At 36.9% G+C, this 15,833-nt stretch overlaps 1 protein-coding gene across 1 annotated transcript in view; it reads right to left on the bottom strand.

Moving 5' to 3' along the window:
* SGCD (sarcoglycan, delta (35kDa dystrophin-associated glycoprotein)) overlaps nt 1-15,833 on the bottom strand; it is a 720,725-nt gene that overhangs the window by 182,706 nt on the left and 522,186 nt on the right. The window contains exon 5 of the mRNA XM_006863921.1: nt 4,844-4,916. Coding sequence (XP_006863983.1) covers nt 4,844-4,916 — 73 coding nt within the window. The remainder of the gene's footprint in view (nt 1-4,843; nt 4,917-15,833) is intronic.

The following is a 15,833-nucleotide window of genomic DNA, read 5'->3' as shown; positions in this document are numbered from 1 at the left end:
TTTAATATCTCATGCAAGTTAAATTTTGGTAAAGATAATATAAAAACTGCTGCAACCATACATTGACAGAGAATTTCCAGAGGTTCAAGCCAGATTCAGAAGAGGACGTGGAATAAGGGATATCACTGCTGATTTTAGATGCATCTTGGATAAAAGCAGAGAATACAAGAAAGATGTTTATCTTTGCTTTACTGACTATGCAAATTATTTTGATTGTGTGATTATGACAAGCTATGGACAATATGGCAGAGAAGGAACGTTCTGGAACACTTAATAGTACTCATGAGAAACCTGTACATAATCCAAGAGGCTGTTGTTCGAACAGAATAATGTAACACTGAACAGTTTACAATTAGGAAAGGTGTACACCACCTTTTTTTCTGTATTTTTATTTTGCCATACTTATTCAATCTTATGCTGAGCAAATAATCCAAGAAGCTGGATTATATGAAGAAAAATATGGCATCACAATTGAAGGAAGACTCATTAATAACTGCAATATATAGATGATACAACCTTGCTTGTTGAAAGTGAAAATGACTTAAAATACTTACTGATGAAAATCAAAGACCACAACCTTCAGTATGGGTTGTACCTCAATGAAAAGAAAACAAATCCTCACCACTGGACCAATAAACAACATCAAGATATAGGGAGAAAAGGTTAAATTTGTCAAAGACTTCATTTTTGCTCAAATCAACCATCAACACTTACGAAACCAGAAGTCAAGAAATAAAACAATGATTGCATTAGGCAAATCTACTGCATAAGACCTCTTTAAAGTGCTGAAGACCAAAGATGTCAGTTTGAGGACTAAGATGTGCCTGACTCCAGTCGTGGTATTTTCTATAAACTCTTATGCATGTGAAAGTTGCACAGTGACTAAGGAAAACCATAAAAGAATTGATGCATTTGAGTTATGGTGTTGGAGGAGAACATTAGAAGTACCATGGACTGACAAAAGTACAAACCAATTTGTGTTGGAAGAAATAGAATCAGAATGTTCCTCAGATACCAGGATTGCCAGACATCTTCCCTATTACTTCGAACATACTATCAAGAAGGGCCAGTTCCTGGAGAAAGAAACCATGTTTGTTAAACTGGAGGGTCAGAGAAGAGGAAGTCTCCCACAAGATGGGTCAGTACAGTGGCAGCAGCAATGGACTCAAACGTAACAACAGTTGTGAGGTTGGTGCAGGACAGGGCAGTGTTTCATTCTGCTGTGCCTAGGGTCACTATGAATCAGTACCAACTTGATGGTACCTAACAACAGCAACAACAATGTGACTAAGCCTCATATTAGTGTCTGATTCCCACACAATGATCTTTGTCTTCTTTGACTGCTACTTCCATGATGTTGGTGGTTGATCAGAGCAATATGAACTCTTTGACAACTTCAACCTTTTCTCCACTTATTTTAATGTTACTTGTTGGTTAGGATTTTTGTTTTCTTTACACTGATATGCAATTCATACTGAAGGAAGAGGTCTTTGATCTTCATCAGTAAGTAAATCCTCTTTGCTTCTAGCCAGCAAAATTGTAGCATTGTTAATGAGTCTTCCTCTAATCCTGATGACGTTTTGCTTCATATAATCCAGCTTCTCTGATAATTTGGTCATCAATTTATCAGAGAATGAGTAAATATAGTCAAAAATTACAACTCTGGCACACACTTTTCCTAATTTTAAACCATTCATTGTCCCCTTGTTCTGTTCGAACAACAGCCTCTTGGTCTATATATAGGCTCCTGGGGAACACTATTAAATTTTCTGGAATACTCATACTCTGTGATGTTGTTCATAGTTTGCCATGACCCACACAATCAAAAACCTTTGCATAGTCAATAAAGCACAGATAAACATCTTCCTGGTATTTTCTGCTTTCATCCATGATCTGACATCAGCAATGATATGCCTCATTCATGTACTCCTCTGAATCCAACCTGAACCTCTGGCAGTTCTTAATGTATTGTTGCAGCCATTTTCGTATTATCTTTAGCAAAATATTACTTGCATGTGACATTAATGATATTGTCCAATGATTTCCATATTCTATTGGGTCACCTGTCTTTGAAATGGGCACATATATGGATCTCTTCCTATTAGTTGGCCAGGTAGTTATCTTCCAAATTTCTTAACATGGATGAGTGAGTGCCTCAGCTGCCATATCAGTTTGTTGAAATATTTCAATTTGTAGTCCATCAATTCCTGGGGTCTTGCTTTTTGCTAATGCCTTCACTGTAGCTTGTACTTCTTCCTTCAGTATCATTAGCTCTTGATCACATTCTACCTCTTAAAATGGTTAAATATCAATCACTACTTTTTAGTACATTGACTCTGTATTTCTTCCTTCATCTTGTGATGCTTTCTGTATCATTCAGTATTTTAACCATAGAATCCTTCAATATTTCAAGGCTTGAATTTTTCCTTCAGTTCCTTCAGCTTGAGAAATGCTGAGTATGTCCTTTCCTTTTGGTTTTATAATTTTAGATCTTTGCATATTTCATTATAATATTATTCTATCACAGACAGCACTGTACATTAAGAGTGATCTTGATATGTTCTTTTAGATGATGAATGAGATGCCATTCCTCTTTTGCCATTCCATTTGTCATTCCTGGCATAGTAAACTATGCATTTGTTATATTGAAAATGACCAGTACCAGTCCATTTTAGCTCACTAATGCCTAGGATATAAATGTTTATGCATTCCATTTTCAATTTTCCAAGGTAAATACTTCATACATTCCATGTTCTGATTATTAATGGATGTTTACAGATGTATCTCCACATTTTGAGTTGTGTGCCATCAGCAAATAAAGGTTCTGAAAGCTTACTCAATTCACATCATTATGGTCAACTCTAGTCTGAGGAGGTAGCTCTTCTACTGTTGAATTTTGAGTGCCTTCCAACCTGAGGGGTTCGCTTTTCAGCACTATATCTGACAGTAGTCTGGCACTCTTCATCATATTTCAATATTCAGTGTCTTGATGCAATCTGACACTGTTATTCATAAAAATTTCAGTGAATAAATATTCAGAAGTTGTTTTCTAGTCTGTCTTAGACTGGAAGCTCATCTTAAACTTGTCCACTATGAGTGACTCTGCTGGTATTTAAAATACTGGGGGTATAGTTTCCAGAATCACAGCAACTCACAAGCTACCACAGTATGACAAACTGACGTATGACTTACAGGGTTCTTTGGAAGGATTTCATTAAAAGATTCCAGCTTTAGTACTCAGTATGAAACACACATTCCAGTTAGCAGAGATAGGTAACCACTGGCTGTTGGAAGCCATGCTAAAAATAGACATACTATTTCAACTTGGCAGAGTAGTATATGATCTTATAATACAGCCCCTGTATATGGGAGTTTGCTATGTACAGCATCTCATTTCCCACCAATTGTCTTCTTCCTGTGACCCAATTTAATGCCCTACATTTATAAGAATTCACAGAATTTGCATGAAATCTTTTGTAATGAGGTGATGCATTTTCCACTTTCTAAGAACATTTTTTGTCTTTGGAGAAATACAACCTCCCACAAGGCTGTTACTGAATAGCATCCTGACAGGATAGAAACTACTTGTGCATTATTAATACATTTGCCTACAGTTGATGTCTATTACAAAATATTAATTCATGCTACTTATGGTCATATAGTGATTTATGACTGGTTTTAGCTAGAAGAACTACTGAAGGTGAAAAGGCAGTATTCACTGAAGTTTTCATTGCTATTTTTATATCAGTATCTCATTTAAATAACTATAAATTCTACTATTTTTCATGTGCTTCTTGTGGAGGTGAGAATTGTCAGTTGGTGACTAGAATGATCCTTAGGATATTATTTCTATATCTATCTAATCTATCTAAAAGGCCCTATTCCCAGTTGTTTAGTCCTTGCGTGCTAACAGAAAGATCTGTGGTCAAAGTAGCCAGCTGCTCCATAGGAGAATGTTGTGGCTCTCTGCTTCCAGAAAGATGACAGTCTAGGCAACCCTAAGGAACAGTCTATTCTGTTCTGTAGGATCACTATGACTTGAAATCAACTGAACAGCAAAGGATGGATCAATGGATGATCAATCAATCAATCTATCTATCTATCATAGTTAAATTTGTTTTTCATAGTTCTTGTTGGTGAGTCTATGATGGAGGTGGTGGTGTGTGCTATAGAGTCGGTTCTGACTCCTAGTGACCCTTTACAGGGTTTCCGAGGCTATAAACCTTTACAGCAGTAGAAAGTCTTATCTTTCTCCTGCCAAACAGCCGGTCATTCTGAACTACTGACTTTTAGATTAGCAGCCTAATTTGTAACCACTCTACTACCAGAGCTAAGTCACACATTTGCAGAGAGCTAAAGGCTAACACTGAAGTTCTGGTGTGGTGCTGTAGGATAATGGACTGAACTGCAAGGTCAGTCTGAGTTGCAAGGACAGCAGTTCAAACCCACCTGTCACTCCTCAGAAACCCTATACAGGGTCACTATGAGTAGGAACCAACTCGAGGGCACTAAACAACAATAAACAACAAGAAAGGCTAACACCAGTACACTGAATACAGCCTCTACAGAAAGTTGATCCAGGAGTAGGTCATTCCTGTTTATGCTGGATAGGTTTCTGACACCACAAAATACTTCAGGAAAAAAAAGATAAACAAATCAGCGAACTCCATATCTCACAATTACAAAACTGCTGACCTACTTTCCAGACACCCTATCCCTCTCCCCAGGTTATGTATTCATATTGTAACACTTTTTTGCTGTATATTCAAAGTGACACATCAACCAGATGCACACCAAAAGGAAAAAAGCCAGCAAGCAATGCAAACCAAAATCAAAAGTTTACCTTAGTTCCTTGAAGGGGTCCGCCCTGACATGAGGTGTTTCTATAGATTTAGGGAACACTGTACCCTCCGCTCCTGAAAGAACAAAAGGACAAAAGCAAAAACAAGTTAGAGATGTTGGACATGTCACTTGGGGGCACAATCAGCACGCTGACTAGAGCTAAATGTAGTGAATCCTTTTCACAACCCAATTCACACATATTTTGCATTGGCTTCAGGCCTTCATGATGGAAGAGCATTGAATCAACACATGCAAATGGCCTTTGGGAAAAAAATGAAGGACTCCTTTTGAAAATATTTTTGCTGAGATCAGAGAGAGGTCATGATAGAAATTCAATCATGTTTATATATATGTATAGAAACATTGTAAATGTGCCTGGAAATGACATGGTCTAACTCTTAGCTCATATAAACTATAAATAGTCACCCAAGTAAAAATGTTTTGAGCAACAGCAGTTGAGGCCTGTCAATGCAACACAGGCACACCACTAACCATAAAACACATAAGAATCTAAACAGGAGTTTAGATGGTAGAGAAAACTGTAAGATATTTGCCTAAGTTCAACAGACACAAGTTTTTCAGTAAATACAGTTCACCTCTCAAAAGCAAAACACCGTGAAAGATCATTTGAAGTTCAGTGCTTTTATACTTTGAGTATTAGCTTTGGACTCAACCCAGTCTAGACAGTTAGTTCTTCACTTTACTATAGGCTTTTATCTTTAGTATTTGTCAATACCAGCTGAATGTTTCCAGCTATAAAGATGTTATTATCTGATTTGTCCACTCTGACGTGTTTCCAAATCATTTAAACCTCAGTTTATCACACACAATTACACTGGATATTAGTTTTTCAATTAAACTTAGCTGAGGCAGTATCCTATACTTTAAAGTAAAGGTATTTTTATACATTAACTTCACTTCTTTAATGCAGTCAGGAGGGGAGAAATGGTATCTTGCATTAATGTGTGGATTTCCAGAATCTATTTACATTGTTATAAGGACTAGAAATTCTCTACTGATCACAACAACTATTCCTAATCTAGATTTATCAGTGAATAGTGATGATTCTAATAAAATAAACTCATATCTTCAGTTATGTAGCAAACCAGGCTGCTGTGACTGATGTTAGATGATACTGAATCTGCTGACTCGTAGCAATCCTGTATGTAGTTTTCTAGGTTGTAAATTTTTATGGGAGCACAAAATCTCATTTTTCTCACACGGAGTGGCTGGTAGATTCAAACTACTGATCTAGTGGTTAGCAGCCTGACTTGTATGTAACCAACTATACCACCAGGACCATTTCACAAATTATTGTTGTTAAGTGCCATTGAGTCTGTCTTGACTCATAACGATCCAGTAAAGGGTTTTCTACATCTTTGAAGGAGCAGAAAGCCTCATCATTCACCTGCAGAGCAGCTGGGGGACTCTAACCATGGACCTCTTGGTTCACAGTTCAGTGATTTACTATGCAAGAAATGACAAATTGAAGAGGAATGGAAATGCACTCATCATCAAAATAAACATTTCAAGATCCATCTTGAAGTACAATACTGTGATAGGATAATATCCACATGCCTACAAGGAAGATCAGTTAATACAACTAAAACTCGAATTCGTGCCCCAATCAGTAAAAGCCAGTGCTGAGGAAACTGGAGAATTCTACCAACTTCTTCAGTATGAAATTGATCAAACATGCAATGAAGATGTATTGGTAATTACTGATGATTGCAATGCAAAGGTTGGAAACAAAAAGGAAGGATCGGTTGTTGGAAAATATGGCCTTAGTTATAGAAATGATGCTGGAGATTGCAGGATAGAATTTTACAAGACCAGTAACTTCTTTCTTCAATGCAAATAGCATTTTTAAACAACATAAAAGATGATTGTACACATGGACTTCACCAGATGAAATACACAGAAATCAAATGGACTCTATCTATGGGAAGGGAACAGTGGGAAAGCTCCATATCAACAGATGTAACAAGGCCAGGGATAAACTGTGCAACAGAGAACTAATTGCTCACATGCAAGTTTAGGCTGAAGCTGAAGAAAATGAAAACAAGTCCATGAGAGCCAAAATATGACCTTGGATATATTTCAACTGAATATAGAGATCATCTCAAGAAAATATTTGATGTTTAGAAACTAATAGATGAAGACCAGAAGAGTTATGGGAAGGCATCAAGAACATCATACAGTAAGGAAGCAAAAGGTCATTTAGAAGACAAGAAAGAAGGAAAAGACCAAAATTGATATCAAAAGAGTCTCTGAAACTAGCTCTCCAGCATAGAGATGCTAAGGCAAATATAAGAAATGAGGAGGTAAAAGAGTTGAACAGAAAATTTCAAAGTGCAGCTCAAGAAGACTAACTCGAATATTATAATGAAATGTGCAAAGATCTGTAGTTAGAAAACTGAAGGGACAGAACATGCTCAGCCTTTCTCAAGCTGAAAGAACTGAAGAAAAATTCAAGCCTTGACTTAAAGTTTTGAAGGATTCTATTGGCAAAATATTGAATAATGCAGAAAGTTATCCAAAGAAGATGGAAGAATATACAGAGCACACACAAAATATATATATAGTCAATGTTCAACCATATCAAGAGGTAGCATATGATCAAGAGTAAATGGTAAAGGAAGTCCAAGGTTCACTGAAAGTATTTGAAAAGAATAAGATTCTGGGAATTGATGGAAATCAAATTGAAATTTTATAACAATCTGATGCAGCAATGAAGGTAGTCACTTACTGATGTCAAGAAATTTGGAAGACAACTACGTGGCCAACTGTTTGGAAGATATCCCTATTTGTCCCCATTCCAAACAGAGGTGAACCAATGGAATGTGGAAATAATTATGTAATATCACATGCAAGTAAAATGTTGCTAAAGATAATTTAAAAATGCCTGCAACAGTACATTGATAGGCAATTGCCAGAGGTTCAAGCTAGATTCAGAAGAGAACCTGAAATAAGTACTATTATTGCTGATGTCAGATGGATCTTAGCTATAAGCAGAGAATACCAGTAAAATGTCTATCTGTGCTTTATTAACTATGCAAAGCCTTTTGACTGTGTGGATCATGACAAACTATGGATAACATTGTGAAAAATGGGTATTCCAGAAGCAGTCGTTCTAACAGGACACAGGGTCACTGAAACGGTTTTAAATTAGGAAAGATATACACCAGGGTTGTATCCTTTCACCATACTTATTCAAAATGTATGCTGAGCAAATAATCCGAGAAGCTGGATTCTATCTAGAAGAATGCAGCATCAGGATTAGAGGAAGACTCATTAGCATCCTGTGATATATAGATGACACAACTTTGCTTGCTGAAAGTGAAGGAGATTTAAAATACTTACTGGTGAAGATAAAGGACACTGCCTTCAGTCTGAGTTGCACCTCAATGTGAAAAAACAAAAATCCTCACAGCTGCAGTAATAATTAACATCACTGGCATGGTGCTATAGGATAGGCACTGGACTGTAAACTACAAGGTCAGCAGTTCAAACACACCAGTAGCTCCTTGGAAACCCTATTCAGGGTTGCTATGAGTTGAAACTGACTTGACAGCACTTAGCAACAACAAATGAAGAAACAAACTAAAGTTGTTAATGAGTTCATTTTATTTGGATCCACTATCAACATTGATGGAGTCCTGGTGTGGTGCTGTGGGTTAATGCACTGGACTGCAAAGTCAATTTGAACTGCAAGGTCAGCAGCTCAAGCTCACCAGCCACTCCTCAGTAATCCTATACATGGTTGTGATGGGTTAGAATCGACATAACAACAGCAACATTCAAGGAAGCAGCAGACAAGAAATCATACAAAGTTTTGCACTAGGCAAATTTGCTGCATGAGCTCTCTTTAAAGTGTTCAAGAGCACAGATGTCAATTTAAGGACAAAGGTGCACCAGACCCAAGCCAGGGTATTTTCAATAGCCTCATATGTATGTGAAAGTTAGACAATGAAAGACCATAGAAGAATTTATGCATTTTAGTTTTGATTTTGTAGAAGAATATTGAAAGTACCTGGACTTCTAGAAGAATAAATAAATTTGTGTTGGACAAAGGTCAGAATACTTCTTAGAAGCCAGGTTGGTAAGAGTTCATTTCTCATAGTTTAGACATACTATTAGAAGGGATCAGTCCATGAAGAAGGGCAACAGTACATTGATAGGCAAGTGCCAGAAGTTCAGCCCAGATTCAGAAGAGAACCTGGAACAAGTATTATTATTGCCGATGGATCTTGGCTATAAGCAGAGAATACCAGTAAAATGTTTATCTGTGCTTTATTAACTATGCAAAGCCTTTTGACTACGTGGATCACAACAAACTATGGATAACATTGTGAAAAATGGGTATTCCAGAAGCAGTCATTCTAACAGAACACAGGGTCATCATGATGGTAGGCAGAGTACAGTCAATGAAAAAGAAAAAGACCTCCAAGGAAATGGGATGGCACAGTGACAGCAACAACATACTCAGGTATGACAATGATTGCGTGGATGGTGGAAGGACCAGTCATTGTTCATTCTGTTAATGGATAGGGTCACTATGTGTTCGAACCTAACAACAACAAGTCCTGTGTTAATTAAAGACTTGTTTGTATCACCACAAGACATGTGATTTGTTCCCCTACTAATTCTACAGATAAGGAGGACACTGGAGCTAGAAAGAGGTGGGAAATAGGGTCATATGTCCAATGAGTGCTGGAGCTAAGATTCACATCCAAGCACTGTATCCCAGAGTCCACTATCAGTCACTGTACCCTCCTGTTTCATTCCTTCAATGCCAGGTCAACAGGGCTTCCTACTAACCCAAACCCTGCTACCCAGTCAATTCAGATTCATGGCAACTTCATGTGCAGCATTGAACTATGCTCCAAACAGTTTTCAAGACAGTGACCTTTTGCAATCAGATCACTACCCTTTCTTCAAATGCACCTCTAGGTAGGGTTAGATAGTAGTTGAACGTTCAACCATTTTTGCTAGCTAGGGACTCTTGTTGTTATTGTTGTTAAGTGCCGTGGAGTTGGCTCTGACTCATAACAACCCTGTATAGAGTTTCCAAGGAGCAGCTGGTAGGTTTGAACTGCTAACCTTGTGGTTCACAGTCCAGTGCTCATTCATAGTGCAGCACCAGAAGTCCCTGCTAAATATCAACTGTCAACTGTCAAGTAAGCAGAAATCAAAGAGGCTGGGCTCTGACAGATGGAAAAGGAGGGTGATTGACAGGCTCTGGATGTGGGATGGAAATAGAAGGGAAGACACTCATATTCTTCCAGTTTCCACTTTTCAACTAGATATCCTTTTATCTTATTCTGGATTTTGATCATTTGTGCCCTTATGGCACACACAGACTCCAAGACAGACTCACAAATAAGACTCCATACTAGGTGAGCAACTTTGAGTAAGAAATACAATCTTTCTGTTGTTTCCGTCTCTTTTTTTTTTTTTTTTTAAAAAAAAAGGATATTGATATTGATGGCACCTATACGTCATAATGAGAGTCCTGGTGTGGCACTGTGGGTTAATGCACCAGACTGAAAACCCACTGGAACTGCAAGGTCAGTGGTTCAAACTTAACAGCTGCTCCTTGGAAACCCTATACAGGGTCGCTATGGGTCGGAATTGCCTCGGCAGCGCTTAACAACAACATACCTCATAATGGAGTCTTGGTGTGGCACTGTGGGTTAATGCACTAGACTGTAAAGTCATTTGAAGCAGAAGGTCAGAGATTCAAGTTCACCAGTCAGTCCTTGGCAACCCTATACAGGGTTGAAACAACTTGACGGTACTTAACAACAACATAGCTCATAATGGAGTGCTTGTGTGGTGCTGTGTGTTACTGGACTGGACTGCAAAGTCAGTTTGAATCTCTAGGTCAGTGGTTCAAGCTTCCCAGCTGCTCCTGGGAAACCCTTTACAGTGTTGCTATGAGCTAGAACCAATGTGACAGCACTTAACAACAACGGATACCTCATAGGATTTTTGGGAAAGCAAATGACATCTCTGGCACAGAATAATCAATAAATGATCACTAAAATAATACTATTAGTAATAATAATAATAGATACTAAAATATGTTGTTAAATGCCATTGAATTTGTTCTGACTCATAACGACCCTGTAGAGGGTTTCTGAGGAGCAGCTGGTGGGTTCGGATTGCTGACCTTGTGGTTCAAACTGACTTTTCTGTGCAGTGCTTATCCTACACCACCATACCAGGACTCTAACAACCTTTACTAACACTTGCTAAATTTCCAACCACTGCTTTACAAACACAATTCATACATACAATGAAATGAGATAGTACTACTTTCCAAAAAGTCTTCTTCTTTTTAAGCCTTACCACTGGTCAGATTCACACCATTTTTCACATTTCCAGAATTGGACAACCATCCTACAGGATGAATTCCCTCATCCCTTCCTCTATCCATCTTTAGGTAATAAATTATTCTCAATTTTATTATTTCAAAAAGGTTTCTATTAAAGCCATACTGACTGATTCCCTCTTTTGACACAATATAATTTACTGGCAATAAATGTTCATAAACAGTTTGAGTGAAAAATCCATAAAGCCATTTCAGCTTTATTTTAAGTTCCATTTAATGTCCCTCAAAAATGATTTCATAACTGTGTTTCCATTAGCAGGTTCTGTGCCCAATAACTTAATTCCATACAATCAATCAGAAACTTATAAAGCATGTGACAGGATCTATCTAAAGTGTTTTGAATCACCATAAAGATCAGTTCAATGGCTCTTTTTCTTACTAGCTCAGGTAGGGGGTAAATGTGTCAAAAAAAATCTCAAATATACTTGGCTGCCATAGTAACAAAAAGTCAGCTTGTCCTATCTGAACAGTGCACTTACAAATGAAGCTCAGCTGAAAGGGATCACATTGTCCTGCATAGAGTGGCACAAAATGTAGAACAAAACTCAAAATCATTACAAAATTTTTTTTAAAAGTTCAGGCTTACTGGTCAGAAAGAGACTGGAGGAACCCGAGACGGCCACCTTGCAGGTCTGGAAAGGAACACGCCCTCACGGCCCAATGTTTATTCAAGCAGTTGATAAGGTATATTGGGCCAACAACAATACTAGCGAGGTTTGGCCACTGTGGAATGATCAGTCACTCAAAACCAAAGGGCAACACTTACCTAACCTAAGGACAAGTTGAGAAGGGATGGGAAGTTGAGAAGAAGATGGGAAGGGGGGTGGAATGGAAATAGGAAGCCCATGGGTAAAGTGGGATGAATGCTGTTGCATAGAGGACCTTGCAATATTTGAGATGAAATAAAGTGTATGCTTTGTTAAATGTAAAACTGATTATCTAGTCTGTAAATCTTCACTCAATTCACAATAAAACTTGAAAAGGAAAATTAATGAACCTTAGTTTGGTCATGCTTTCCCCTCAAGTTGTACAGAATGTCAAGAGAAAAAAAAGTTCAGTCCTATGTCTATTATCTCAGGCAAATCAGACAATTTCTCTGACCCTTGATTTCCCCAAATATAAACTGAGAGAAGGAATGAGAAAATCATCCTTAAGGATATTTTCCCCAAAATCTAAAATGTCGTGAGGTTACATCTAATCTTAGCAAATAATTGTCTTTAGTTACCTTTTTTGTAATAGTAAAACAGAAGAAACTAGAATAGTAAATAAAATTGCTAAAAATGCATTAAGTAAGAAACAAATACATACAAGCAGTTTTTTGACCTAGTCCAAGTTCACTTAGTATAAATAAAAATAAATCTTCTGGGGAAAAGAATGGCAGAGAGAAAAATTTATTGTAGATGAAACTAACTGAAAACAAATAAAACCAAAAATCTTGGTTATACCTTTTAAAACTTTCAAAATTGGGATAAAGTGAAACTTTATAAAATATAATAAATACCAAAGTGACTAAAAGGGCATATGTTAAATTTAGTCAGGGAGTAAATGCTGAAAGAAAAATATATATCTGTAAAATTTGATAGAGGAATATTAAATTTCTGAGAAATCTTGCATGGTGGTGGTGACGTGCCATGGAGTCAGTCCTGACTCATAGTAACCCTCAGTACAGGGTTACAGAGGCTGCAAATGTTTACGGGAGCAGAAAGCCTCATCTTTCTCCCACGGAACAACTGGTAGTTTTGAACAGCTGAACTTGCAGTTTGAAGCCCAATTCATAACCACTACACTACCAGAGCTCCTAGAAATCTAGGCTATCCCCCCAATTATTATGATAGAAGCTGGAATCTGTAAAATTTTATACAATATAGATGTAATGAATGAAATCTTTTTGGTTCATAGAAAAGAACAGATATTAAAGAAAATAACACACATACAAAATTTTTTTTTGGGGGGAGTACTATTTAGAACACCAACTGAGGATTAAAGTAACTTAATAAAATTTGTTCTGGAAAATGTTTTATTGGTGAACATTCATTAATTTCATATAATTATGCTCAATTCTGTTTTACTAAAGACAAAACAAAACACAAATCATTTTGGGGCTTAAAATGTTGTGTCAAAATATTCTATAGATTCAAAAGCAGGATTAAAATTTCTGACAACTACTGTTTAAAGTCAAGCATTTTGTATTTCAAAATGACAATGCTTGTGTATATATACTTGAAATGGAATTTCTTAATAACTACCACATTTTTTTTAACCATACTTTTTCTTTCACCATTCTTATACAATATGTATGCTGAGAACATAATCCAAGAGTGGTTAAAATGAAGAAAAATATAGCATCAGGATGAGGAGAAGACTCATTAACAACCTGTGATATTCAGATGATACAATCTTGCTTGCTGAAAGTGAAGAGGACTTAAAAGACAACTGATGAAGATCACGGACAACAGCTTTTGGTATGGATTGCATCAACAAATCATCAATTGTTTATATGTAAGCTCAGGCTGAAGAAAATTAAAACAAGTACATGAGAGACAAAATGTGACCTTAACATATCCCACCTGAATTTACAGATCATCTGAAAAACAGATTTGATACTTTAGACACTAAAGACCAAAGACCAGAAGAGTTGTGGGATCACATCAAGAATATCATACAGGAAGAATGCAAAAGTCATTAAGAAAATAAAGAAGGAAAAGACCAAAATGGTCTTTTGTCATTTGTCAAAATATCAGAGAAACTCTGAAACTTGCTCTCCAGTATATAGATGCTAAAGAAAATAGAAAAACTGAGGAGGTAAAAGAGCTGAACAGAAAGTTTCAAAGGTCAACTCAAGAAGACAAAGTCAAATATTATGACAAAATGTGCAAAGATCTGGCGTTAGAAAGCCAAAAGGAAGAACAGCATTTCTCGAGCTGAGGGAAGTGGAAAAAATAAAAGCCAAGGCTTGATATGAAATATTGAAGGATTCTATTGATAAAATATTGAATGATGCAGAAAGTGTAAAAAGAAGATGGAAGGAATACTCTACCAAGATGAAATGATCAATATTCAATCATTTCAAAAGGTTGCATATGATCATGAGCCAATATTGTTTAAGGAAGAAGTCCAAGGTACACTGAAATCACTGGCAAAAAAAAAAACAAAGCACCAGAAATTGATAGAACACAAATTGAAATCTTTCAGCAAACTGATATGGCATTGGAGGCTCTCATTCATCTATGCCAAGAAACTTGGAAGAAAACTACCTGGCCAAATGACTGGAAGAGATCCATATTTATGCCCATTCCAAAGAGATGTGACCCAGTGGAATGCAAAAATCATTGGGTAATATCATTATCACATGCAAGTAAAATCTTGCTAAAAATACTACAAAAACAGTTGCAACTATAAATTGCTAGAATTTCCAGAGGCTCAAGTTAGATTCCAAATAGGACATGGAATGAGGGATATTATTGCAGACATTAGATGGATCTTGGCTGAAAGCAAAGAATACCAGAAAGATGTTTACCTGTGCTTGATAGACTACACAAAGGCTTTGATTGCATGGATCATAAAAAGCTATGGACAACATTGCAGAGAATGAGAATTGTAGAACATTTAATTATGCTTATGAGGAACCTGGACATAGACCAAAAAGCAACTGTTTGAATTGGACAAGGTAGCACATAATGGTTTAAAATTAGGAAAGGTGTGCACCAGGGTTGTAGTCTTTCACCATCCTTATTCAATGCATGGGACATAAAAGCGATTGTCCACTGATTTCTGCATTCCGTTGGGTCACCTCTCTTTGGAATTGCACAAATATGGATCTCTTCCAATCAGTTGGCCAGATAGTCGTCTTCCAAATTTCTTGGCAGAGATGAGTGAATGCCTCCTATGTTGCCTCACTTTCTTGAAAGATTACAATGTTCATTCCATCAATTTCTGGTGCCTTGTTCTTTGCCAATTCCTTCAATTCCCCTTGGACTTCTTCTTTCAATATCATTGGTTCTTGATCATATGCTACCTTTTGAAATGGTTGAACATTAACCATTTCCTTTTGGCACAGTAACTCTGTGTATCCCTTCCATCGTCTCTTGATGCTTTCTGCATCATTCAATAATTTGCCCAGAGAATCTTCCAATAACGAAAGTAGAGGCTTGAATTTTTTTTTCAGTTACCCCAGCTTGAGAAATGCTGAGCATGTTCTTCCTTTTTGGTTTTCTGATTCCAGATCTTTGTCCATTTTGTTGTAATATTTGGCTTTATCTTCTCAAGCTGATCTTTGAAATTTTCTGTTCAGCTATTGTGCCTCCTCATTTCTTCCATTTGCTTTAGCATCTCTATGCTGGAGAGTAAGTTTCAGTATCTCTTCTGACATCCATTTTGACCTCTTCCTTCTATCTTGTCTTCTCAGTGACTTTTTGCTTTCTTTACGTATGATGTTCTTGATGTCATCCCGCAACTCTTCTGGTCTTCAGACTTTAGTGTTCAATGTATCAAATCTGTTCTTCAGATGATCTCTAAATTCAGATGGGATATATTCAAGGTCATATTTTGGCTCTTGTGGACTTGTTTTCATTTTCTTCAGCTTCAGTTTGAATTT

Source organism: Chrysochloris asiatica, unplaced genomic scaffold, assembly GCF_000296735.1.
Source record: "Chrysochloris asiatica unplaced genomic scaffold, ChrAsi1.0 scaffold00057, whole genome shotgun sequence".
In the NCBI taxonomy this organism is placed as follows: Eukaryota; Metazoa; Chordata; class Mammalia; order Afrosoricida; family Chrysochloridae; genus Chrysochloris; species Chrysochloris asiatica.
This window is presented reverse-complemented; position numbering and strand designations above follow the sequence as displayed.